Raw genomic sequence first — 26005 nt, forward strand, 5'->3', positions numbered from 1 at the left:
GAGTTAACTGACATAATTGTTTGCAGAAAAATCTTCTTCCACAAATGTTGCCTCATCGTTAGTGAGCCTCTTAATTGACCACATCTAATAAGTTGCCAAAGGCAATCAAGAAATCACGTTCTTAATGAGAGGAAATGTTTGAAAAGATTTAAGCCCTGAACCCCAATTTATTGTTATATTAGCTTCCTGCCATTTATTGAGTGCCTTCTGTGTCTTCAGCGTCAGTCCTCACAACAGCCTGGCCCAGTAGATCTTCTTATCCCCCATTTTACAGATAAGGAGATTGAGGCTGAGATAGGTCAGGAAATGGGGGAAGGAGCTAAGCTGGGTGAATATCAAGGTAGCTGAATGATCTCTCACACAGAAAAGAGAAAATTACCAAGCGCTTACCAGACGCTGGTACTGTGTGGGCACTTTCACAGATATCGTTTAATACACGAGAGGCGTGTTTTGTACACCAAGGTGATTACATGCAGAAAAACTTGGTTCTTCTCTGGCTATTTTAAAATGTCTATTAATACAGTCCTAAACCAAATCTGGCCTTTAAATAGTTGATGATATTTTTAATGTACTTATAAATTTAATCTGAAAATGTATTTTAAGTAATTCTCTGTAGTGCCTTCTCTTGATTTGAGGTGCATGGTGAGAACCAGCAAGTACACGATGAGAAGGATCGCTGTGAACGACCAGGGTGGGGAGCACGTGGATGATGGGGGTCAGCTAGGGAGCCTGGGGTCCAGTTTACACAACCATGAGCCTGGGGTTTAGGTCATCCTGGTGATTGGTGAGTCTCTGCGACAGAGAGAGTGCTACTCGAAGCTAGATTTTTAAAGTTATTCTATAAATCAGTGTCTAAATAAAAATCAAGCCATATCCCTAGGAAGGATGTAGCTGTCTTAAATAACGTGGTTCCAGATATCTCATTTTGGCACCTGAGGTTTAAGTTCGTTTTTCTCCTGTTCCTGGCTCTTTAGAAATTACTGATAATGTGTGTTCATTCTCTGAAAGCCCCATTTCCCTTAGGAGGCTGGTAACGACAGTCAAACTTGAATCCACATCAGGCAATTCCTGAGAATTATTTATAACCTATTCTCCACCTTATTGCTAGAAATAAGTCATGCCTTTCCCATTATTCTAACGTCTCATTTAATTTCATTTTAATCAATGAAATTCTCCCATCCTCAGTAAAAGTCTATAGGGAGACAGAGGTAGAAATGAGATACTCCATTGTTATCCAATGGTTATTTATGAGTGGAAAAGTGAAGGTGATTTTTGTTTTGCTTTTTTCCCTGCTCTGAGCCTTTCTGAATGTTCAACGTTTTTAATGAGAAAGAGAGAGAGAGAGAGAGAGAAGAAAATTGATTGGAAAATAAGGAAGGCAGCTGGTAAACTGGGGTGTGTTCAGGACGAAAGGTCCCTTACCCCTTTAAATGAGGGGTTGTTTATATCTTTGTATGCATTTTTTTTTTTTTTCGGTATGCGGGCCTCTCACTGTTGTGGCCTCTCCCCTAGCGGAGCACAGGCTCCGGACGCGCAGCTCAGGGGCCATGGCTCACGGGCCCAGCCACTCCGCGGCATGTGGGATCTTCCCGGACTGGGGCACGAACCCGTGTCCCCTGCATCGGCAGGCGGACTCTCACCCACTGTGCCACCAGGGAAGCCCTGTATGCATTTTTATTCCATTCTTCAAGCAAGTTTTGTGATCAGAACCCAAAGAAGACTAAATCCTGAAAATGGGAAGCAAAAACCTTGACCAGAGAGAGTGAAAGGAAGGAAAATTTAACTCCAGTGGTAACAACTTGGAGACAGGCCAATTCAGACAGCAAGGCCAGAGGTCTTAGCGATTTTTGTATGAACCGTCTCTCCTGGATATCTCCAGCAAAGATGGCTGAGAAAATAAAGCTCATACCCAGATTCATGCAAGCCTTAATCCAGCCATAATTAGGAAGGACTGTGACTCCTGGGAAAAGAACTGCTCAGAAACAGTAAACACTAAGCAGTTCCCCAAACACTGGAAACAACCTCTTTTTTTTTTCGGTTGGTGAACAGCTGCTCATGGTTGAGAATTACATCATATTCAGTTAATTAAGTCACATTTTCTGCTCCATTAAATTGCTTCTCTTTCACATGATGGAATTCAATACTGTACTTCAGTGTTTCATGATATAAAGATCACTGTGGATTCCAGGTGTCCTACCAGCTGTAAATACACCCGTGAATTACTGGACCTAAAAAAACAAAACTTATTCCTTAAGTAAAACTTTTTCTCCAACAATAAGACGAGATAAATCTTGAAACTGTTACTCCAGCCATAATTTGCTGTGCAGCCGAACTATTTGGACATAAGCTGTCTCTGTTCCTTTGGCTAAACTGTAAGGTTGGTTTGAGGTACTGACCTCTGGACATTTTTTTTCAGTGATAGTCATTTTTGCCTACTTGTGCAAAATGCACACATTCTCCCAAACACACCTTTGTCCTGACAGGCCTGTCTGTATTTGAAGATGCAGCTCTCTGGTGTCAAGCACATGTGGCTGCATGCTGGCCTTTAGTTGGGAGACACCTCTGTCCACTGCGCATGTGCAGCAATCATTGGGAGTTGTAGCCAACCAGGCTTTCACGGTGTTAAACCAGTGTGAATTTGCTGCTGGTGGGAGAAAACCTTGAAGAATGAGAAGTAATTAATGGTGACCCTCTTGCCACTTAACTGAGCTAGATCAGTGTGGGCATCAGCTATATACTTGACCTCAAGTCTTCCCAGTAACTATGCAAGCTTAGTTTTAGGGTCGCTGTTTCACAGATGAGAATGGCCAGGCTCAATTTACCTGTGCAGATCTGTGCACGTGAGAAATGGTGCCTGACCCAAAGCCTGTGCGTTTTCCCCCTTACCAGACTGCCTGGTGATTCATGGCTTCACAGAGTGCCTGAGAGCCTGTAGCGGGGGAGAAAACCCAGCCCTCACTGCTAGAGGACCTGCTCCATACCCCTCACTTCAGTGCTTTTTTCCAGCCCATTGATTAGCTGACACCTGTAATGGCACTTCTCTGTTGGAATTAAGGTGTCGCAAACATGACCTCCGTATTAGTTGCTGGTGATAGTAAAAATAAGTAAATAAATAGAAGCCCAATCAGTACTGAGGCACAGTGGTCCTTTAAACCGTAGTACAGTTTGCTGGGAAGTTTTAAATTGGTCTCTCCCTTAGTAGAAAAAGTAAATTCTCCAAAGCATGAATTTATTGATAAGTTTGTTTGTACTACAAGAGACTTCTGTGCTTTCCTAGAGGATTCATGGGAAGTTTGTTTAAATTATAAGTTGTCTTAGCACCTGAAAAATGTAACCTTTGAGGCTGAAAGTTGTATGAAACCAATCAGCAGTGTCTGGCGTGTCTCACTGACCAAGCTGTCCTTGTGTGTTTTAAGAACCAGCTCCTGGCTGACCACGGACATAATCCCCTCATGAAAAAGGTTTTTGACGTCTACCTGTGTTTTCTTCAAAAACATCAGTCTGAAACGGCTTTAAAAAATGTCTTCACTGCCTTAAGGTCATTAATCTATAAGGTACGTTGTTTCACCAGGGAAGGTCATTCTTGATTCTCACCCATTCTCCTGTGTCTACCTGGAGCTGAACGAGGCACTTAACCTCTCTGGTTCATTTGCTTCCTCATGTCCATGTAGTTTCCCTCAACGTTCTATGAGCGGAGAGCGGACATGTGCGCAGCCCTGTGCTATGAGGTCCTGAAATGCTGCAACTCCAAGCTGAGCTCCATCAGGACTGAGGCCTCCCAGCTGCTGTACTTCCTGATGAGGAACAACTTCGACTACACTGGCAAGAAGTCCTTTGTCCGGACGCATCTGCAGGTGCGTGTGCTTTAGCTTTCCAGGTCAAGTGTGCTGTGTGGAATTATGTTTTAGCAGGAAAATTTTGAGTGTCACATCTACCAGGTTACCTCGGTGTAAGTATTGAACGATCTGGCCTCTAGATGGAAAATTCAAAAGTCACATTTACTGGTTTTATTTATTTCATCCTCCACATCGTAAGATTTGGGCCCAGGATGTGTTTCTATTGGTAAATTGACATTTAAATGTCGAATCAATGTTCGACTGACCGAAATTCTACTGAGTAAAGATTTATAGAACCTATAGGAGGATACCTCAGGACTCCAGGCTGAGAATGGATCAGGGAGTCAAGGCCTTAGATCGGGAGACCATGGGGAAACCATGGTTAAGTTTAGGCCAGAGAGGATGCTGTCCTGGGTCAGGCATGGTGAGGTTAGAAGGGAGAGGAGATTGAGTTGACAGTACTTAGTGATTGATTATACCTGGGTGTGGTGAAGGTAAAGGATGGGAAGGGGGAATGGGGGGAGGGGCATGGTCCACGGTTTAGCTGAGTAACTGGGTAAAGGCAGTGCTATTTGTTTTTTGGGGTTTTTTTTTGCGATACGCGGGCTTCTCACTGCTGTGGCCCCACCCGCTGCGGAGCACAGGCTCCGGACGCGCAGGCTCAGCGGCCATGGCTCACGGGCGCAGCCGCTCCGCGGCATGTGGGATCTTCCTGGACCGGGGCATGAACCCGTGTCCCCTGCATCGGCAGGCGGACTCTCAACCACTGCACCACCAGGGAAGCCCAAGGCGGTGCTATTTATAGACCCCAAAAAAGACAGATTCCCCCACTCCATAGTTCATATGTACATGTTTTAATAATAAATGCAAAAGACAGTCCACTTACTGAATATTTAGTACATATAAATTCAAGCCAAAAACCAAAGAGGTAAATAATAAGGTCTTCCTTTTTATTAGAGAAAGTGATAGGTAAGTAACCATCCAAGTGATGTGGGCTTATCTGATTCTCATTCCTCTACACTCTCCTGATTAGCATTTTGATGTGCAACCGAGATGGAAGGGTAGCAAAATCACCTTCTAGAATAATTCTTGGAAGGGGGAAGATGACTCAGACATTGTTTCCCACACTGGAGCGATCCTTGTTCGCACCTTCCCTGTTGCCCCATCCCCGTGCACATCCTAACCAAAGCCAGGAGCTGAGCCTGGGGCGTCACTTGAAGGTGAAATGATTTGCTCACGTTTGTGTATCCCTAAGGTCATTATTTCCGTCAGCCAACTGATAGCAGACGTTGTTGGCATTGGGGGAACCAGATTCCAGCAGTCCTTGTCTATCATCAACAACTGTGCCAACAGTGACAGGCTCATCAAGGTGGGTGGCCCGGTCTCGTTTTATGTTTTACCCCCAAAACTCCGCCTCATCATCCGATACGTATGCACACGGACAGAATGCAGCTGAAAGCCCCGTGTCCCCCTCCACCCTTGTTGCAGCACACCACCTTCTCCTCGGACGTGAAGGACCTGACCAAAAGGATCCGCACCGTTCTGATGGCCACGGCCCAGATGAAGGAGCATGAGAACGACCCTGAGATGCTGGTGGACCTCCAGTACAGCCTGGCCAAGTCCTACGCCAGCACCCCCGAGCTCCGGAAGACGTGGCTGGACAGCATGGCCCGGATCCATGTCAAAAACGGGGACCTGTCCGAGGTAGCCCCGCAAGCATGTCAATCCGGGCTTTTGAGAAAACAAATTGTGTCCCATTCACTGAAGAAAGCCAATTATGAGAAAAATTTCCCAGTAATTCAAAGAAGCCAGTTAAAAACATGTGATACTTTAAACAGTGCTGGGCTTGGGGTTCCTTCATGGTCATCTAAGCATTTTAACAATTTACAACATCGTAAGGGGATGTCTCCATCACAAAAGAGCATTGTTTGAAGGCTCTTAGAAAACATCCATGCTCACACAGGTGCCTGCTAGTTAGGTGCACTCAGTTTCTGCATCAAAACTCCTCTCTAGATCTAAAATTCAGCTATTTTATGATAAAATTAGATTTCCCTGTATCGAAGTCATGAATGACAGGGCATTGCTTTTTCCTGTTTGAGGTAGTCAGTTTCTGTCTGTAGTCGTGGCAGATGTCAGAGCTCCCTCATGGACAGAGCTGCACAGTTCAATAGGCGACAGCATGGCGGGGGCAGAGGGGGAGTGTGGGCTCCAAGGCAGACTGGATCCCGGATCCGACATTGACTAACTCAGTGACATTGAACCAGTTCTTAACCCCTCTGTGTCTCTATGACATCATCTGTAAAATGGGGGAAATTAAGGAAAACAGTAGGCTGTAAGGCGGGAAGTATTCATGTTCGCATGAAAACTCTGCTCAGGGTTCATGCCCGAGGCATTTAGGTATGATTAACGGTACCACCAAAGAAGTGTGCTTTTACTTGTAAACCTCTCTGACTGCTTAAATTAGTAAAATTGTGTTCTATATCTGAAAATTTTATGTAACTATTTTTACCTATTGATTGAATCCATTCTGTTTGACCATAAGTTTAATCTAAGATATACATTAGCCATAATGAAAATGAATTACATACTGTTAGTAGTAGTAATTTTTTTTATCCTTCTGACAAGAACCAGGGCTCAGACATTGGAACCTTATGGTAGGTTCATTTCCAACAGCTATCTTTAATGTTTTGTAAACCATGGCAACTTGGTGAAAAGAATTTATTTTTATTTTTTCTTTTGTTTTAAGGTGTTTATAATGTTATCCATTTAACATAAAATAATATTTTCATTTAGAATTTTTGGAGAAAGTTATAACTTCATCTCTGAATCTAAGAATGCACATGCCTTTTCTTCAAATGATCCTCTTTTCCCTTTAAGAGAAATAATGCTGAAATTTTATAGTAAGAAAAAATGCTTTTTAAAAATCTTTTACATTTAAATTTAGTAATTTTAAATAGAAATAGGTCTTAGCAAATTTACCGTCGTTTGTCTCAATTCAAAGTTTAAAAATTTCAATTTATTTGAATTGTTCTACTTTTTTCAAAAGGTAAGATGTCGGCCATTAGAAACACTAGTTGATGCCTTGAGATCTAATATAAGTACATATAGTCATTAGATTTCTGTTTGTGAGCATTGTGCCCTTCTTCATAATTGGTGATTCTGAAACGTGTCTTTTGTTTTAGGCAGCAATGTGCTACGTCCATGTCACAGCCCTGGTGGCAGAATATCTCACACGGAAAGGTAAGAAACGATTCCTGGGTTTTGTGAAATAAATATAAAATTGCACAAAGCAGCAAAGACAAGTGAGAGCCATTAAGAAAGATGTGGACGTGGGGGATTTCTCTGTGTGTGTGTATGTGTATGTGTAGAGTATATTCATTGTTCTATTCACTGGTGTGACATTTGCTTGATGTGGTAGGCACCGCAGAAATGCAAAACAAAAGTAGGTGGCATTTTGTCATATAACCTCTTACTAATAACTCCATATTGCAAAAACTAGTTAATGAGCTTGGCATCTGGGAGTCCCTGACCAGCCAATCTCCATCTGAAAAGATTTTATTTTCCCTTAAGATAGTTCCCACCGGAACTGTTTACCAGTCAAAAGGCAGCTGTAACAGGAGGTGATCAGGCAGTATTTTCTGGAGCACAGCCCGGTCGGCTTTGCTGTGTGCGAAGGCAGCTTGCAGGCTGGAAACCTTGCCGCCCCATGGAAGGAGCTGGCAGGAGTGAGTGCCACCCACCTGTGTGCTAAGTGCTTGTTCCCACGTTAGCAGGCCGCGAGTTCTGTCACGGCTCCTCTGGTTAAACACCAGTTGCTCGTTTCCACTTCAAATTTGAGAACACGGGGCTTTTAGAAAGGCCAGTTGTGTTCATGTGTGTACTGGAGCACGGCTGCACCAGATCTGGCTAATTCCTTCACAATGTGAGGAAACCACAGATGGCCAGGTCAGGGAATTTCTATCTTTCTGGTACAGCTGGCTCTTTGGAATGGAATTTAAGGGCATCTAGGCTTGTCATACGTCAGAGCTGGAAGGAGAAAGAAACCAGGGAGGGGCTCCGTATTCTCTTACTGCCAGCACGATTTCCTGTTGAGACCTTCTGTCGGGTAATACATCTCCTCACGTTTAGAAGCAGACCTAGCCCTCCAGCTGGAGCCGTCCTTCCTCCCCTCCAGCCACAGCACCTGCCAGAGGAGGCGCCGGGGAGGTGAGCTGAGGGTGGGCCGGCCGCCCCGTCCCTGTGACACTCAGACGTATGGGGTTTCTCTTTCAACTCTGCTGGGATGGACTTGGCTCTCCTTCCCTCCCTTCTTTTCCTGGCCACTCTGGTTTGATGGCAGGCAAGGAGAAGAAAGCACTTTGGCCACCATTGCCGTTCCACCAGAGCTGAGTTGTATTTTTAAATCTACTCTGTAGCCAAAAACATGGATGGTTGGATTTTATAATTTTGCTTTTTGTACACTCATGTATCCTCAAGCTCCCAGGTTAGTGCTTTGCATAGGGGAATCTTTGTCTCCATGAAACAAAAGCAAGGCGAAAGCTGGACGTTGGCAGAGGTGCTAGACAACCCATGAAGGGGCTGGAAGCCTAGACCACGTGCAGCAGAAACGTCTCTGACTGTAGGGTCCACTCTTCCAAGACTTGATTTCAAACTACTCTGTGTTCCTTTTTTTCCTGAAACATGGGAGGTCTCAGTTCAGGTTTTGACTTTTGTTTTACTGTAAGCAGTAATCTCAGTAGAGCAGGAAGACATTTCAAGTCCTTCTTCACTTGATCGTTTTTGCCCAGCTGACATTGTCCAAGTGACATGAAACTTTCCCCAGTGACTCCATGGGAGGAAAGGCCTCTTCTTACCCCTCAGGCTGCTGACATGGAACCAGCCAAGGCAGCCCCTCAGCTCACGGCTGCGGCCATCGAGTCACATCTTGGTAGACTGCTTCCTGCAGGAGAAGGGCGAGTTCTAATCTGAGTTCTGGGTTACCCCAGCCAGAGTAGGTGAGATGACAGCTGGAAGTAAACAGAGTTGTTTTTGAGTCTGTATTTCTCTGATTGGCTTTGGCTTCTTTATTTTTCTTGGTATCTGAGCATGGGTCATTTTACCAAATCAAACTATTGTTGTTATTACCTTGCTATTAATTTGATTCAATACCTATTTCAGTTTATTTAAGGATTACATACATTTTAATAAAGGTGGGTGAAAAATAAAAAGGGATGAGAAAAATAAAAAAAATTGAGGGCAGTGAGGGTTAAATATTGAGGAAGCGAATGAAGGAAAGCACACAGTGGCGCCCAGGCTTCCCATGGGAACGCTGGCCTGAGACGCAAGAGATTTCAAGATCGGTCCTCGTTCAACCCAGAAACAAACAGGGCAGGAAGAACCCTCACGGTTCATCCACTTTCAGGTTGATAGCTCCAACTGTCTCCCCTGCTCTCTAATTCTAGGCATGTTTAGACAAGGATGCACAGCTTTCAGGGTGATTACCCCGAACATAGATGAGGAGGCCTCCATGATGGAAGACGTTGGCATGCAGGACGTCCACTTCAACGAGGTGAGCGCCGCAGCCCGCGAGGGCTCCGGTAACCCCAGTGTCTCGGGTGCTGCCGTTCACCCGCCCCTGCACCAAACTGGGATTTTCTGTCTGCAGCTGCTGTGTACACACTTCACTCTAAGATAATTCTCCAGAACACTGAAACTGAACAGTGAAAGCTTCTGCCATTCCCATTCCCAGGAACTCCCCCTTTCCTCTGGAGAGAGTGCGAGGAACTAGTTAATAGTGAAGTGAGGCTGAGAGCTTGAACACTTGGGGTAAAAGGCCCAGTATTGTGAATCATAAAGTTTCTCATTCTTCGCAACAGTTAATTTCTCTGGTTCCTGGGTTTTATTTCTGACTTTTAGATCAGTATCTCCAACACAAGATATCTCTCCGATGTCCCCAAACATGCAAGGCCATGAGAGGCCAGACTGGGCTCAGGGGCAGAGCAACCCCTGTCCAGGCCCCCAGTTCTCTGCCCCCACTTGAGTGCTGTCAGCTAGGGCCTGTGCACCATGAGTAGATAAGACCACCCTTGCCCACCCCCCATAAAGACCAGAAAGTTTGACTTTAGATCATTGTAGCAATTTTTGCAAGTTTCTTGCCAAAACAGGATCACCCTGCACCCTGCAGTTTAAAATCTGAAACTAGAGAGTTCTGAAATACAGCTAGGCATTTGAACAAATGCCAATTTTCTGTGTGCGTGTTTCTTCACGTGGAGAGAAAGAACAGAGAAGTGAGTAAACATCTTCTGCCTCTGTTATACTTGTGTTTATGATGTAGAAGTCCTGCAATTAATATCAGGACTTTTGATCATGTTCATGCTGGTAAGCGGGGCCCATGAGCAAACATCCTCCGTGACACTGACCAACCATGAATCAGCAATTCTCAAAGTGTGGTCCTGGGGTCCCCGAGACCCTTTCGGGAAGTCTATGAGGTCCTTACTTTTCCAATTGAATATCTCTGTGAGGCTGGATTTTCTTTGTCTACATCACCCAGAACAACATATTGAAGAGATTGAATGCAGAAGCAGAGACAGGAATCCAGGCTTCTCCTACGAAGTCAGACATCAGAGTTGCAAAAAATGTAAAACAATGCCACTCTTCTCCTTAATTTTTTCTTTGAAAATGTTGGTTTTTCATTAAAAGTGTTATTTTCATTAACATGTCATAGGTTTATTATCTTAGTTTAAAGTAATAAATCTTTTTACTTTTTTTTCAGTTTTAATTCCTAATATTGTAAATATTGAGAGATAACACCCATGTATACAAAAGTTCTCAGCTATTTTTAAAGAATTCTCAATAATGTTTATGCTATATAAAGGGACCTTAAGCCTCAAAAGTTTAAGAACCACTGCCAAAAATTGTCTAGTCTCAAATGACCCTCTAAATTAAAAATTAACTGTGAGAAAGAAGGATAATATATAGAGTGACTTCACATTTAAAAATTAAAATAATTTTAACCAAAATACATGAAGTTCTCTAAGTATTCTGAAGGGGAAAAAAAAAAACCAGTTGGTTATTACATGGTCTTAACAGTTCAGCTGTTTCTCCACCTTGAAATGCCTGGCCCAATGGTAATTTTTTATTTTTTACTCTGACATGTGTGCCTGTCCCTTAGGCAACAAGGCCCGCACGCTCTTGGCTTTGAACTCCTCGCTTCAAGGAGGGCTTGCACTGGGTTCTTCCCTGAAAAGAGGCTTGAACGCATTGTTTCCTTGGAGAAACCACCCTTGTCCCCCGCTGACCAGTCAGTCCTCCGGAGCGCAGCACTTTGTTTAGATTCGATAAGGAAAACAGCAATGCCAAGAACAACTAAAGATTCGAAAGTAAACAGTTGTGGGTAACCTGTCATCTGGAATGATAACGTGAAGTTCAGGTTTGCTCATCAGATTAAGTAATAGGCTGGAATAGTCTCTGCAGCCTAGGGAATGAGCCCTGTGAAGTCAAGGGCAGGCTTGATTGGGGAAATTTGTGGATGGCACCCGCTCTGAGTAATAACTGAACGTGTGGCAGGGATAACTTTATCAGTTATTTTCAGAATATGGACTTTCCACCCTGTCCTTGAAGCGTAAAGTTGGTAAATCTTTAACAAGGTCCATAGTGCACGATGATCTATCCTGATTAGGATGTGGCACAGGGGGTTGTAAAGCCCCGAGCAAGCCCTGCACATTAAGAGTGAAACTAGCCAGCAGTGAAAAAAAAGAACGTGTTCCAAAAGTCACGAAAGCAGAAACTGCCACGTAGTTTCAAGAAAAAGGGAAAGTCGAATATCTCTGCCAGAGGAGGAGTTTTGGGGAAAGCTGATGGGAATAGGTGTAGAACAATAGTTTAATAAAAATCATTGCCCTTTTAATGTGCATTATTAGATATATTTCAATGTCTAAGATGCTCTCCTAACATGATTTTAGAGGCGCTACCTAAAAATGCACAATTCTCCTAGGAGGAGACCTCAGATGCGTTTTTATTGGTAGCAGTCCATCTTCCTTGACTCTGATCTAAAGAGCGAACTCCCCCGCAGCTGCTTTTGATTAAAGAGAAACGTCTCATTCCTGTTTACATTTTGTTTCACAAATTGGAGCCTATGCAGATTGAAGAATTCTGAGTTTCCTATGGTGTCAAAATTCCATGCAGCCCATGTTGTTTTGAGATCCCTCCCTCATTATCCCATACAGGCAGGGTCCTAGAAGGAAATAGGTAGCACTCTCAGAAATTGAAGCAAGTCTAACAAAGGGACTATTTTGAAGTTTGGTCGGGGTTTAGGGAAACCAACAAGGAATATTGCAGAACCCTGGAGGTTAGCAACAGCTGGGTTGCCACTGTCAACCTGTGGGCTAAGGGAGCGGGGAGAGAGAAACTACACAGAGGGGCCATCTGCCCCGGCTCAGTCCTGGCATGGGGGCAGGGAGGGAGGCACCCCCTCCCCACACTCTCCTGTCCACCAGTCTCCTGCTGGCCTTCCACTGGCTGAGCCCAGCAGGCAGGCCAGCAGTCCTGGTGCGTCGGCCCGCATGGCACAGAGCGAGGGAGGAACGGGGCCAAAAGGGACTGTAGTGGGGAACTGGAAAATACAGTCCATCCTCATTATTTGCCCAGTTGCTAAAATTTCTTTGTTACCCCAGAATCAGCATGAGGTGCTTTTACAGTCATTTGGGGACAAGGCACAAAGCAGCAAAAAATTTGAGGCCACACGTTCCCATCTGAGGCTGAACAGGCAACACTCTGCCTCCTTGTTTCAGCTCGTGCTGTAAACAGGGGTCCTTCTCTGGCCCCCTAACATGGTGCTGAAGTGCTGTCCAGTGTTCCTGAGCTCAGGAAGGTGATGTGCCTTACAGAGAAAATACTTGTCAGATAAGCTCTGTTCAGGCAGGAGTTACAGTGCTTTGGGTCGTGGGTTCAATATTAATGAATCAACAATATGTACTAAATGGGTGTCTTTAAACAGAAACACACATAAAACAAGGTTATGTACTAATCAATTGCCAAAAATTTTGTAACCAGAGGCTCTCTGGAGCCTAATCCTGTATTTCCCCAAGAAGAGGGTGTTCCGTGTTCACAAATTTAGTGTCGGTGGTGACCACAGAACATAACCACAGCAAATAATGAGGATCGACTGTATTTGGCACCCTCAAGTGTTGTTTCACAGACCAGCAACGGTGAGGTTCACCTGGCAGGTCACTGACTTGTCTTAGCCAAACTGCATCTACTCAGAAATAACAAACATAAAATGTTTATACCTACAGAACATCCCAAGAGAGAGTTAGCAACAAAACACATTCTGTGGTTCCTCTGTTTACATCTCATCCAAGCCTGGCAATTTTCTGTAACCCTGTAGAGTGGTCTAAGCATCTACTTTTCCTTGACCGAGAGTGCTCTTAGAACCGCCAAAGTTATATAGCATATCTTCACTTTTATAATGCTTCTCGAAAACAATAGCAGTAGGGAACGTGGCCCATGGAACTTGTCTGACTGCTCGACCTTGTCTCATACCAGGACATATTGCCCTGCTTCATGTTGCAAATATTTCCTAAGCTTCCTTATGCTGGAGAGACAAGGGTGAGCATGATGTGATGTGATCATGATGTGATCGGCCCCAACACGCAACACTGCTTCTGATGCTTTCTTGCCATTGAGGAGAAACACCTAAACCACGGTCCCTTAGAATCTGAATTGAAAGTTGTCTCAGTTCTTTGTGGCTTAGAAATTTCTGCATTTACATGTGTTGATTCACTCCATAAACTAGCTGTGTGCCATGTGCCAGCTCAGTGATATATGAGGGAGTGCCTGTCTTAGAAAGTTTGACCTAGTGTGCTAGTCCTCAAGCTTTAGTGTGTTTAAAAATTACGTAGATTCCTATTACAAATATAGATTCCCATTCTAACCCACCCCCACCCATCCCCAGATTTAGTTGGGTGACTGTAGCGCCTGGGAATCTGTATTTTAACAAGCATGCCAGGTGATTATTCTGATACAAAGGATCTTCGACTGTATCTTGAGAAACGATAATATAGTGGAAATGTGAATGATGCCATGATGTACGCCATTGCCCGAGCCAGGTCACATGCTTACGGTTATTCCCAAATGGTAGATAAAAGAGATAGCTAGCTTCATAAGAAAGGTTAAATTAAATCAGTCAGTCCTAAGATGGGGCAAATATTATTTAAGTGAAAAAACTTTAAATACCCTGCAAATACACAGGCTCATAATGCATTTTCAAGCACACACATGCGCCCATGCACAGCATTAGTGAGCTATTTCCACAGACAGGTGCTCGGTGCCGTCAACCGCATGGCTGTGGCACACCTAAAAATGACTGGCTAATTACATTTTAAACAGCTTCCTGAATGGCTTACGAGCTTAGTGTACCGAGATCTTTTTAAGTCTAGTATAATATCATAAAATGTGTACTTTCCAGGTGCATAAAGCTCATTGAGGTTTCTTTTTTTTCCCCGACCAGTGATTACTTATAGTTCTTTGCGTGTATTGACAATTTAGAAAAAAAATAACTTGGCATTTAGATTTTAAACAAGGGGGAAAACTATCAGACTTTCTGTATGATCGCCTTTCAAGGTCACCACTCTGACCGCTGTCAGTGTAAGTTCTGGTTTTCAAGCGATTGCTGAGAATTCAAAGTAAATTCATACGTGGAATTTCTGTTGAGAATATTATTCATATATGCCCCGATGTTTAGTTACTATCATGTCTTAGTTTTTTGGGGTTTTTTTTATAAATTTATTTATTTATTTTTTGGCTGTGTTGGGTCTTAGTTTCTGTGTGAGGGCTTTCTCTAGTTGCAGCAAGCGGGGGCCACCCTTCATCGCGGTGTGCAGGCCTCTCACTATCGCAGCCTCTCTTGTTGCGGAGCACAGGCTCCAGACGCGCAGGCTCAGTAGTTGTGGCTCACGGGCCTAGTTGCTCCGCGGCATGTGGGATCCTCCCAGACCAGGGCTCGAACCCGTGTCCCCTGCATTGGCAGGCAGATTCTCAACCACTGCACCACCAGGGAAGCCCTGATGTCTTAGTTTTTATGACTCTTTATAATTTTGTGTTGACATATGGTCTCTCAAACTTAGCTGTCTGTGATTGCTGGTTATTTCTATTCAAAGAATTGTTACTTGATGCACCAGCTGTAAACATCGAGGTATAGAGTTGACATTAGCTTGAATAATTTACCTTACCAAATTAAGCTTTGATGCTCAGTAATCCATACTCTACCTTCTATGCGAGAAGGACTTAACCTTTTTTTAAAAATAAAAGCCATTTTTAGTTTGTTATTGGGTAAAATCTCTAACTACTCTGCTTTTTATAGTATACATTACCATTTTCTACAATAAAAAGTGATATTCAGACTGATACACTATAGATCCTGAATGCCTCCTGAATCAAAAGAAAAGATAAAATAATGTCCAGTAGCATATATAGGTTGATGATGTATTATTTCCTAATTCTTAATTACCATCAAATTGTGATACTTATTTCATAGTTATTTACTAAGCTCTATTCACTCTATGAAACATTACTGTTTTCCAACCATTCTGGGAAGTGTCCCTGGTTGAAGTCTACTTTTTTGTACCAAATATGGCAGATTTTTCCGTAGTGAACTGAATTGTCCATAGTATTGATATGCCACAAGAATTCAGGTTTCATCGTTATTAAACTTTCCTTGTGTTTCTGGTTTGACAAATGAGTAAAAGTAGTATTCAAATCTTAGTCTCACAATTAGGAGCATTTGGCCCAGGAGATTACTCGTAAACTCTATTTGATACATATTTAAGTGACTAAATCTAGAACCATTCAAAATATACCTGGAAGGCTGCTATACGCAGACGCCTTATGAGGTATAGACAGAACATCATTTTAAAATCAAGTAACATCTTCCTTATATAACACTTCCTTGTTGTGATAGTGGATGTTATGTCTGTGTGCATTTTCATTTCTCATAAAATTATCTATTTCAATTATTAATTTATTTTTAGAAAACTTTTGAATGTGGCTATTTACTCTGTGTATTTAATCTTTCCACCTCCCCGACCTCATCTCTCTGCCCTGTTTGACTCAGATTTTATACTCTGGCCCTCAAACTACTTATAAATTTCTCACACACCATGCTGCCATCTCTCCCATGTCTCTGCCCAGGCTGTTCCCTCTCCCTGGAATGTCTCCCCCCTCTTCCTTGCTAGTCCCACCTTTCGCCTTCACCTCACTAACTCCTGATGATGTGTAAGACTCAGCCAGTCATCACTTTCTGCAACCTTCCATGGTCCCCCATCCCCCATCCCTGGATAGGTGCTGCTCCTCTCTGCGTCCCTGATTCCCTGCGCGTTTATCAGCACACTCCCCACCATCTTTTGTAATCTCTTTATGGATCTGCATAGAGATCTGAGCTTTATGAGCAGGAAGTGCTCTCTTCACGTGATTCTTGGCCTCCCCTGGACTCACTCAGAGACACACAGACTATTGTTAAGTCAGTAAATGCCTACTGCTCTCAGTTCAGAGTGTCTACCTTCTGACTTGCACGTATTTGGCACGTATTTGAAATCACTGTGGTTTTCTCTGTCCTCAGTATCTTAGCATGCACGTCAAATCTCTTCCAGTCGGTGGTCGTGAGTCTCTAGTCCATCAGTTCTAGCTGCTTCAAAGGACAACCTCTCTGTGTCTTTGAGGGCCTCCTCCTCAAAGCCAGTTTCGTGTATACCACATAACCTGATAAACGATCCCAAACCCACCCCCAGCCCACGTTTAGTAAAAATCTACAGAGCCATTTTTATAAATTACAGAAACTGAAATTTTACTTATATAGGTTTGTTTTATAAACCCCGTGTCGAATACAGTGCCTTGTATGTAGTAGCTTCTTGGTAAAATGTGTGAATGAATGAATGAATGAAAGAATCAAGTTAATGATGTGGTGTAGTGACTGTACCTGGTTATAACATTTATAACTCTTTGAGAAGAATGTTCAATTTTATATGAGATTATATTGAAGTTACTCTAGAGTCTTATTGTGCTGTAACTGCTAAGCATGGAGTTAAGAACCTTTAGGTCTCTCTGATCCCATCCACAATAAATAGGGTGTCATCATTGTGTATTTACTTCTACAGTGTGAACCATACTATAGTTTGAACAAAACCCAGTAGTGAGAAAAGAAGGGGCCAAATGAGTAGTCTGTAAGTTAAACCTAAGAATAGCTTTAAGATGGGTAAATTTCCATGCCTTGACTATTTTGTTATCAGAAGAATTCCTTGGTTGTACAGCATTCTCATCCCTGATGGGAAATTGGGTCTTCTCAGAATTCATTCACCTCTGCTGTAGTCCCACAGCATCACTGAGAATGAAGATGCTCAATAAATACCCAGTGCAGTGTCTGTGATCTAAGATATGTAAGAATTGCAAGGCTTTGATAAAGGACTTGTTTCCCTACAGCGAAGGACAGCTAATAGTAATATTGTTATATTACTAACAAAAATGCAGATCGATTCATTCATCCAAGAAATTCTTGCCTACCAAATATGTATGTGGCACTGTGGGATATTACATTATCCAGTAGAAGTAAGATCTCATTTTTCAAAAATTAATGCAAAGTAGAAAGTGATGATTGAAAAAGAGAAATTTGTTTAACTGGCCTATTAATTACATATAGTATTTAGTTTTCAGAGCGTTTTAATGGATAAAATTTTATTTGATCATCACAACTACCAAATTAGATTAGACCTTTATTACCTTCCCAGTTTTACAAATATGCTAAAGTAAGTACGTTGACACTGACACTATACAAGTTTTATTTTTATGCTTTTCTTTTATGTAGCTTTTTATAATCAGAGAAGCATGAGAAAAATCATAAAATCTTGTCATATTTAACCTGGATAGATTCTCCATTGGAAAAGATTTGAGACAAAACTAAGAGAAAACGGAGAGAGGTTTTGCAACTTCATAATACAAATGCACGAGAGAAAAGATACGGTGTTAGGACCTTTACTGACTTTTTTCTTTGTCTATAGCTGTTAGGATAATTACTACATATTCTGGCTTCAGTGTTTGCACTTAATGAGACCTACCATAAAAGTATGAGATAACTGATATACCTCTTTATAAGCATTGGTACAGAGTTTAGTCACACAGATGACAGTTTTATGATTTCTATGTTGTAAATATGACATAGGAATTAAATGTCTTGCTTTAAAGATGGTTTGTTTAAGTCAGTTAGGTAGTATTTTCTGGTAAATTGATTCACAACTGCTTTTAAAATGTTTATTTTCTTTGGACCTATAAAACGTAGACATTAGGACTATAATGAAACATTAGGCTGGTAATGAAAAACACAGGTCGTGCCCTTCATTTACAGAACTATGGAGGATACAAACATATTAAAAGGCAACTATAAAAGCCTTAAAAACTATATTAGCAAATTTAATCTAGCAGTATATAAATAAGAGGAATATATTGTGACTAAATGGTGTTTACCCTGACAATGCACCGTTAGTCCAACCCTGTAAAAACCAATTAATATAATTCACCATATTAACAGAATAAATAAGGGAAGTCTGATGACCATCTTAATAGATTCAGAAAAATCATTTGAAAAAATTCAATATCCATTCATGAGTTTAAAAAAAAAATCCTAGGAGTAGGAAGGAACTTCTTCAAGAAAAAAGATTATCTACAAAAAACCTACAGCTAACATCATACTTTATGGTGAAAGACTAAAATGCTTTCCCCCTAATATTGGGAACAAGACAAGAATACCTGCTTTACCACTCCTATTCGACATTGTGCTGCAGGTTCTAGCCAGTGCAGTAAGGTAAGAAAAAGAAATAAAACTGCGTATATTGACATAAGATGCAGTTGTCTTTTGTGACAGAAGTGACCTGAAAGAATTTACAAGAGAAGTTACTAAAACTGAGTTTAGCAAGATCATAGGACATAAGATCAGTGTACAGAAATCAATCAGCCTTCACGTTTAGAGATTTTATACCATAGTTTCACCATATTGTTAACAATTATTTTGTGTAATTCCTACAAACAGGTATGCTGGATGACTTTAAATCTTACTCAAATAAAGGCCTTTACTCCAAAAAAAAAAAAATCAAAATTAAAAAACAGTACTGTTTGTAAAAGCATCAAAAACGTTGAAAAATTAGGTGTAAATCTGTAGAGATTTGTATGCTAAAAACTATCAAACACTGATGAAAGAAATCAGAGAAGTCCTAAATAAGTGGTGTGAAAGACTCAGTATTTTTAAGATGTTACTTCTCCCTAAATTGATTTATAGATTCAAAGCAATCCTAATCGAACTCCCATCTGGAGTTCTGGTAGAAATTGATAAACAGATTCTAAAATTTATATGGAAAAGCAAAGGAACTAGACTAGCCAAAACAATTTTGAAAAAGTTGGAAGAGCCGTGCTATCTGATTTCAAGATAAAGCAGTGGTTCTCAGCTAGGGATGATTTTGCCCCCTCTCTCCCCGGGAACATGTGGCTGTGTCTGGAAAGGTTTTTTAATGTCACAATTTGGGAAAAGGAGGAAGGGTGGTGCTACTGCTACTGGCATCTAGTGGGTAAAGGCTAAGAACGCTGCTAAACATCCTATAATGCATAGGACAGCCCCCCAGAAAAAAGAGTTATCTGGCCCAAAATATTGTTCATGTCACTGTGGAGAAACCCTTCTATAAAGCTACAGTAGTGATCAAGACGGTGTGATATTGGCACAAAGACAGACACATCTATCAATGGAACAAAGTAGAGAAGCCAGAAATAGACCCACACAGGTATGGTCAGTTGATTTTTGACAAAAATTCAAAGGCACTTCAATGGTGAAAGGGCCGTCTTTCATCAAGTGGTGTTGGAACAACTGAACATTCATATGGGAAAAATAAGTTGACCTGTACTTTACACTGTATTCTAGGATCAAAGGATCCTAGACTTAAATATGAAATATAAAACTATAAAACTTCTGGAAGAAAACATAGGAGATAATCTTTGTGAACTTGATAAAGATCTCTTAGATGTAATGTATAAAGCACAATCCAGAAAATAAAAACTTGATAAATGGAGCTTCACCAAAATTTAAAACATCTGCCCTTCACAAGACACTGTTAAGAAAATCCAGAGACAGGCTACAGATTGGGAGAAAATTATAAATCACTTTTATGCAAAATATATAAAGAACTCTCAAAACCCAATAATAAGAAAATAACCCAATAGAAGAAGAGTGAGGAAAAGATTTGAATAGGTACTTCACCCAAGCTATATAGATGACAAATAAGCACATGAAGTTTACTCAACCTCATTAATGAAACCCTACTCCAATGGGCTTAAATAAAGGTCGAATAAATTGACTTCCATTAGTAAATTCCACAGAGGATTGACAAATCAATCTGATTGTTTAACAAAGTGGTAAAAGATACAGTTACTTTGGAAGGGAGGAGGAGCTCTCCACTCTGTTAATAGGGCAGACAGGCCCCTGGCTGGCCATGGGATGTCCAGTCTGCTGAGAGCATCTGTCCCAGCATTCCCAGCAAGGGTCCTAAAATTCACCCTGATTGGCCAGTTTAGGTCACATGATGAAGCAGTGATTGGCCAGAAAATAGATTTATGCTGGTTAGTTTAAACCTGAGGCACCTGTCCCAGCCCTTGAGTCATAGTGTTAGCTTCTTCCAAAGTTCAAGGGCGTTAATGGAGGCAGGGTGACTGCGCAAACTTAAGTAGATAGAAATTTTGAAAGGAAAAGGGAAAGAATGTTGGTGAGGCAGGCGTAGTGCCTACCACACTCCATTACTGAATTGCTCTAAGATGTTTAAATTTGTTTGAAGTCATGCTTAGTGACTTTCCATGTCTCAGCATTGTCATTTTCCTCAGAAAGGAAGAAAATCTACATTATATTTAGAAAAAGAAAACTAAGAACAAAAATTGAGAGCCTGTGTGAAACCATCAATTTCAATTTTTTTCCATGCATTTAACTATTACACAGTTACACAATGTGACCCTTCGTTTCTGTTTGTAAACATGTTTGGAAAATAGCTCATTAAAAAAAAGAAACATGGAAGTTAGTGTTTAAAAATATTACATATTTTGAAATTTTCTTCCTGGCCATCTTAACCGTTTATGTATTCTGCAAGGAACACAATGCCAATTTCCCTGTAACACTCTTTCCTGGCCGGGGGCCTTCTTCTTTGATCAGGATGTGCTCATGGAGCTCCTGGAACAGTGTGCAGACGGACTCTGGAAGGCCGAACGCTATGAGCTGATCGCCGACATTTATAAGCTCATCATCCCCATCTACGAGAAGCGGAGGGATTTTGAGGTATCTGAGTGGTTTGTTTTCTCCCGTTTGAGAGGACAGTGGAGTGACACACATCCCCAGACATTCTTATATGCAGAAAGCGCAAGCAGGCCATTTGAGCAATGACCTCTGACCCGCCACGTGACACTGGCAGTCGCCACCCTCAGAGCCATCAGGTGTCACACCTCTACCCAGACCTCAAATCTCAAACGACAAGGGGTGGGAATTCTGGCACTTCACCTCTTAGCTAAGGAATGGAGTAGGAAAAGCGAAGACTGCAAACGTCATCAGAGGACTGAATGGGCTTACTGCACTGGAAATCCAGTGGGTCTTCAATATGCAGGATGGCCCTTTGGGTAGAAAACAAAACAGTTGGATAATGATCACTACCAGTTGTGCTGTCAAAATTCATTCTTGATTTTTTTTTGAAACTCAAGTCCAATGAATTTTCACCTATGTAGTATCATTTCATTGTTATTTTAAAATAATTCTACTAGTTGCAAGTGGGAAGAAATGGGGTTTGTTCTGCTTTCCAGAGGCTGGCCCATCTGTATGACACACTGCACCGAGCCTACAGCAAGGTGACCGAGGTCATGCACTCAGGCCGAAGGCTTCTGGGGACGTACTTCCGAGTAGCCTTCTTCGGACAGGTGAGCCTCCTCTCTGTTCTCTAGGCCGTCCCAAGTCCTTTTTTTCTTGTTTAAATTCTATATACAAAGTGGTATTTTGTAAATTTTCTGTTTTCTAGAAATGCTAATTTGATGAATTTGTCATGTTTAGTATGGTTCTTATCTTCCTCAGTAGTAAACTTTCTGCCTTTTTTTCTTTCTTCCTGTCTTTTTATTACTTTCTTAAGGCAGCGGTAAGTTCTCCTTCCATAAGATATTCTTAGCGGCATCTTTGGTACCTCAGTGTGGTTTGCAAGTTTCCTTTTCAAGTCTGTATGTATATCTGTCCAGTCATTACAAACTCCAAAACAAAATTAACATTTTATTCCATTTACAGAAATAAATCACCTGTTCCCTTACACGTCTATACTGCATGTTTTAAACCAAAATTAAGACTTTGTGGTTTCCTTTGTCCCTGTGCTTCTCTATCTTTTATAATACAGTATCTCTGCAAGTAGATTTACCATTGTAATATTTCAAAAACCCTTTAGAAAAGGGGTCATTTAAATTTAACTGAAAGTTTAACCTCCAAGTCTCTAACATGATTAAATAGTATAAATTACAATCCATTTATTCAGGGTGTGTGGTTTTCTATGAGCATTCTATAACCTTCAATTTATCCTGTTATTTATTGTCTTTTATAACTTTATAGCAATACCAGTTTACAGACAGTGAAACAGATGTGGAGGTAATTACAGTAAATACATAAAAAGCAAGTAATGTAGTGAAATCACTGCATCTAAACTGCTAGTTTGATGTGGGTGTTTTTTGTTTCATGTTAGCCTGCATTTTTTTCTTTTATATACTGTGTTTTTTGCACCATTTTCTCTCTTTCATTTTAGATGAGAAAATTTTTTTTTAATTTATTTCAAATATTAACCCAATCTGGGCTTTTTAGTTTTCAACCTTTTTCACTTCCCATGCAATACTTAGCCTTCTTGTATCGAGACATGATTGGTGCTAAAACAGATGATGACTGGTGATAATGAAAATATTTCCTGATCTTATGCTACAGCCCTTTAATATTTGTCTCATCAGGAAGACAAAACGTAATTTACACCAACTTCACATAACTTTTGCCAGACCAGAATGCTTCCTTTTATGCCGTAAAATCCCAAGTAAACGGCAGAGATCAGGAGAAGCGTTTCTGAGGCCTGCAGATAGCAGACTGCTGAGTCATGTCTTAGTGACTCTCAGTGAGTTCTGCTCCTTGGGAATGTGAAACAGGCTTGAATCCCATGATTAGACTTCACCGAGGGAACACAGTCTTGAATCCCCAATCTTTCATTTCCCTCAACACTTAACGACAGCATTCTTGGATGAGTTTGCAATTTTGTGTTTCGCCTTTACCTTGCACCCAGACCTCACATTATTATCATTTTCCTTCCTATTCGGAAAGCCTGATTTTGTTTTTAGAATCATTCCCTTTTTTGTTGTTGTTAACTCCTGTAACAAAAGAATCCTTCCTGGGTGGTAAGCCTTGGGCTTATATTTGGGGATAGCTCTAATTGTGCTTTATGTCACAGGGATTCTTTGAAGATGAAGATGGAAAGGAGTATATCTACAAGGAACCCAAACTCACGCCTCTGTCAGAAATTTCTCAGAGACTCCTTAAACTTTACTCAGATAAATTTGGTTCTGAAAACGTCAAAATGATACAAGATTCTGGCAAGGTATGACTATGCTTGGAAACATATTATAGCAATATAATATTGTTTTTTTATGTATGATTGATCATATATTATATATTTATAAATGTGGTAGAAAAAAGAAGACCCAGGAAAAAGTCAGGAATGGTTGGCCTTGAGTGGCAGGTGTATTTTTTTTTCTTAATACCTTTCTGTGCGTCCCAGGTGTCTTTCATTAAGCAAACCTTTATTTCATAATTTTAAAGATATTATTTTACAAAATAATTAACATCTGAAAGGATGTACTGTTTTTAGTCCCGCTATTTAGAAACTCTGTAGGAGTAGGGTCCTAGGTTCTGTTTGTCTTTGTAGTTTTTCCTTGCACTTAGCACAGTGCCTGGCATGTTACTTGACACTCTGACTGTCTGATATATGGACAGATGGATGGGCAGACAGAGAGACCAAGGAATGAACTAATTAGCCAGCACATTTGTAGGAATGAGATCTACTTTCTACTTAGAGAGGCTGTCCTCTGCTGTATCGCTCTCATGAAAACCCTTTCTGAACGTACACGTTTTTCCTATATGTTTATGTGTTCCACTGTCTTCAGGGCATCTCCCGAGAGATGGGATCCCTTTGTTTCCGGAAACTCAGGCCAAGATAGAACTTCTGTTCTTTGCATTAAAAATGCTTCTCCTGGGCTTCCCTGGTGGCGCAGCGGTTGAGAGTCCGCCTGCCGATGCAGGGAACATGGGTTCATGCCCCGGTCTGGGAAGATCCCACATGCCGCGGAGTGGCTGGGCCCGTGAGCCATGGCCGCTGAGCCTGCGCGTCCGGAGCCTGTGCTCCGCAACGGGAGAGGCCACGACAGTGAGAGGCCTGCATACTGCAAAAAAAAAAAAAAAAAGCTTCTCCTGCTCAGTTTCCAGCAGCAATAAGTTCTACCTTTTTCTCAGTTCATCCTTTTGGAGGATCCTTCGTTCATTTTTGGGGGGCCTGAGCCCTGCTTTGGAGTCCCCAGTGTCTGGAATCTGTTTCCTTGGGGCCCTTCATTTTCTCCAGAGAAGACTCTTCCAGTCTCCTGCCCAGGTGGTAGGGAGGGGACAAGGGAGGGGGAATAATTCTGAATTCTGGAGGCAGGGGATGAGCAAGGGCGAAGGTCCCACGTCCGGCTTGCAGCCTTTCACCTGCCCTCCCTGCATCCTGCTCTGTTCCTTGCCCCTGCTTTCTGCTGAGACTGGTGAACCCACTTAGACTCTTTCCAGACCGGTTTCTCCAAGGAACGGTCTCTACTCTCTTGTGGGGCTGGAACTAGGGAAGGGAACCCAGGGTTCTGCCACCTCACATAGACTTTGGGCCACCTGCCACCCCACACGTCTCCTGGTCACCGAAACCCTGGTCCTGGTCCTCTACAGATGCCAGTCTGTTCAGGCTCCATAACAGATACCATAGACTGGGTGGCTTATAAACAACAGAAGTTTATTTCTCACAGTTTTGGAGGCTGGGAAGTCCAAGGTCAAGGCACCGGCAGATTCGGTGTCAGGTGAGGTTCTTCTAACTGCTTCACAGACTGCTGTCTTACTGTCGGGTCCTCACATGGAGGAAGGGGTGAAGGAGCTCTGTGGGGTCCCTTTTATAAGGGCACTAATCCCATTCATGAAGGCTCTACCCTCCTGACCTAATCACCTCCTGCCTCCTAATACCATCACATTGAAGGTTAATATTTCTGCATGAGAATTTTGGGGGAACGCAGACATTAAGTCTATCACAACAGGCTTTTGTGGGGTGATCTGACTCCCCTGTTGTTGCCCCTCTCCATGGGAACTTGGGTTAGAACTTTCTCTCCCAAGTCAGGAAGTACATCTCCATGCACCTGCCTTCCAGATATTCATTAAATTCATCCACTGCTGTTCTGTCCTCTCTTCTTGGTCCTTGCTGGTTAATTCTATACTGTCATTTTAATAGAGTTGTGCAAAGGAAAAGGGACAAATGTACATTGTTGGTCCATTTTTAGCTAGAAACCTCAACACAACCTTATTAAGACCTACTTCCTTTCTAGACCAAATCACTCAGGTCCAACTTGCCTTTTTCTCTGAAACCAAAACCTTTGTCTGGGTCAGGTTGTGGCTTTAACCTTAACAGCCTTCTGTTAAGGTTCTCACGCATTAGTTCTTCTTGCCCTTTTGATATGTGGTCCTTGATGCAGCAGCTGAAAGACGTCCTAGACCTTCTTCTCTTCCTCAAACACCAGTCCTTTATTCCTTCTGCTGAGGCACACATACAAGTTTGAAAGTGAAAACTAGGGAAACACCACTGAAATACAGGCAAGAATGGTCATTTCCTCTGCTTTTAAATTGTTTCTGCTAAAGAAAGTTAAGTCTGAGAGGTTCGAATACAATTATAGTGATTGGCCTGATGGCCTTTTCTAAAAGAAAAGTAACTCATGACTAGGTATTTTCTGAACTTGTAGTTTAAGGCACTTGCACATCTGTTTTTCATGTTTCTTCACACACGTCTCTGTTAAGAGAACAGTGGTGCATGATAATTTGGGACCAGTAAACCCATCTT

The 26005-nt window shown here is 41.8% G+C and overlaps 1 protein-coding gene across 24 annotated transcripts in view; it reads left to right on the forward strand.

Annotated features, from left to right (window-relative positions):
* Positions 1–26005, forward strand: part of DOCK9 (dedicator of cytokinesis 9) — a 379834-nt gene that overhangs the window by 339040 nt on the left and 14789 nt on the right. For 12 of the 24 annotated variants that reach the window (XR_003434660.1, XR_003434661.1, XM_027115927.1 and 9 more), the window contains 11 exons: positions 3417–3554; positions 3672–3854; positions 5092–5205; positions 5325–5540; positions 7019–7076; positions 7965–8042; positions 9278–9384; positions 21040–21162; positions 21678–21791; positions 22462–22497; positions 23336–23482. Coding sequence is in view for 22 of the 24 variants with exons in the window: in XM_027115927.1 (XP_026971728.1) it covers positions 3417–3554; positions 3672–3854; positions 5092–5205; positions 5325–5540; positions 7019–7076; positions 7965–8042; positions 9278–9384; positions 21040–21162; positions 21678–21791; positions 22462–22497; positions 23336–23482 (1314 nt within the window). In the remaining 2 variants the exon portion in view is untranslated. Of the gene's footprint in view, positions 1–3416; positions 3555–3671; positions 3855–5091; positions 5206–5324; positions 5541–7018; positions 7077–7964; positions 8043–9277; positions 9385–10365; positions 10583–21039; positions 21163–21677; positions 21792–22461; positions 22498–23335; positions 23483–26005 lie in introns of those variants that run through there. The other 12 variants (XM_027115923.1, XM_027115915.1, XM_027115922.1 and 9 more) reach the window with 4 other exon arrangements.

The sequence above is a fragment of the Aethalodelphis obliquidens genome, unplaced genomic scaffold (assembly GCF_003676395.1).
Source record: "Aethalodelphis obliquidens isolate GAN/ISIS:26980383/991018 unplaced genomic scaffold, ASM367639v1 scaffold15, whole genome shotgun sequence".
In the NCBI taxonomy this organism is placed as follows: Eukaryota; Metazoa; Chordata; class Mammalia; order Artiodactyla; family Delphinidae; genus Aethalodelphis; species Aethalodelphis obliquidens.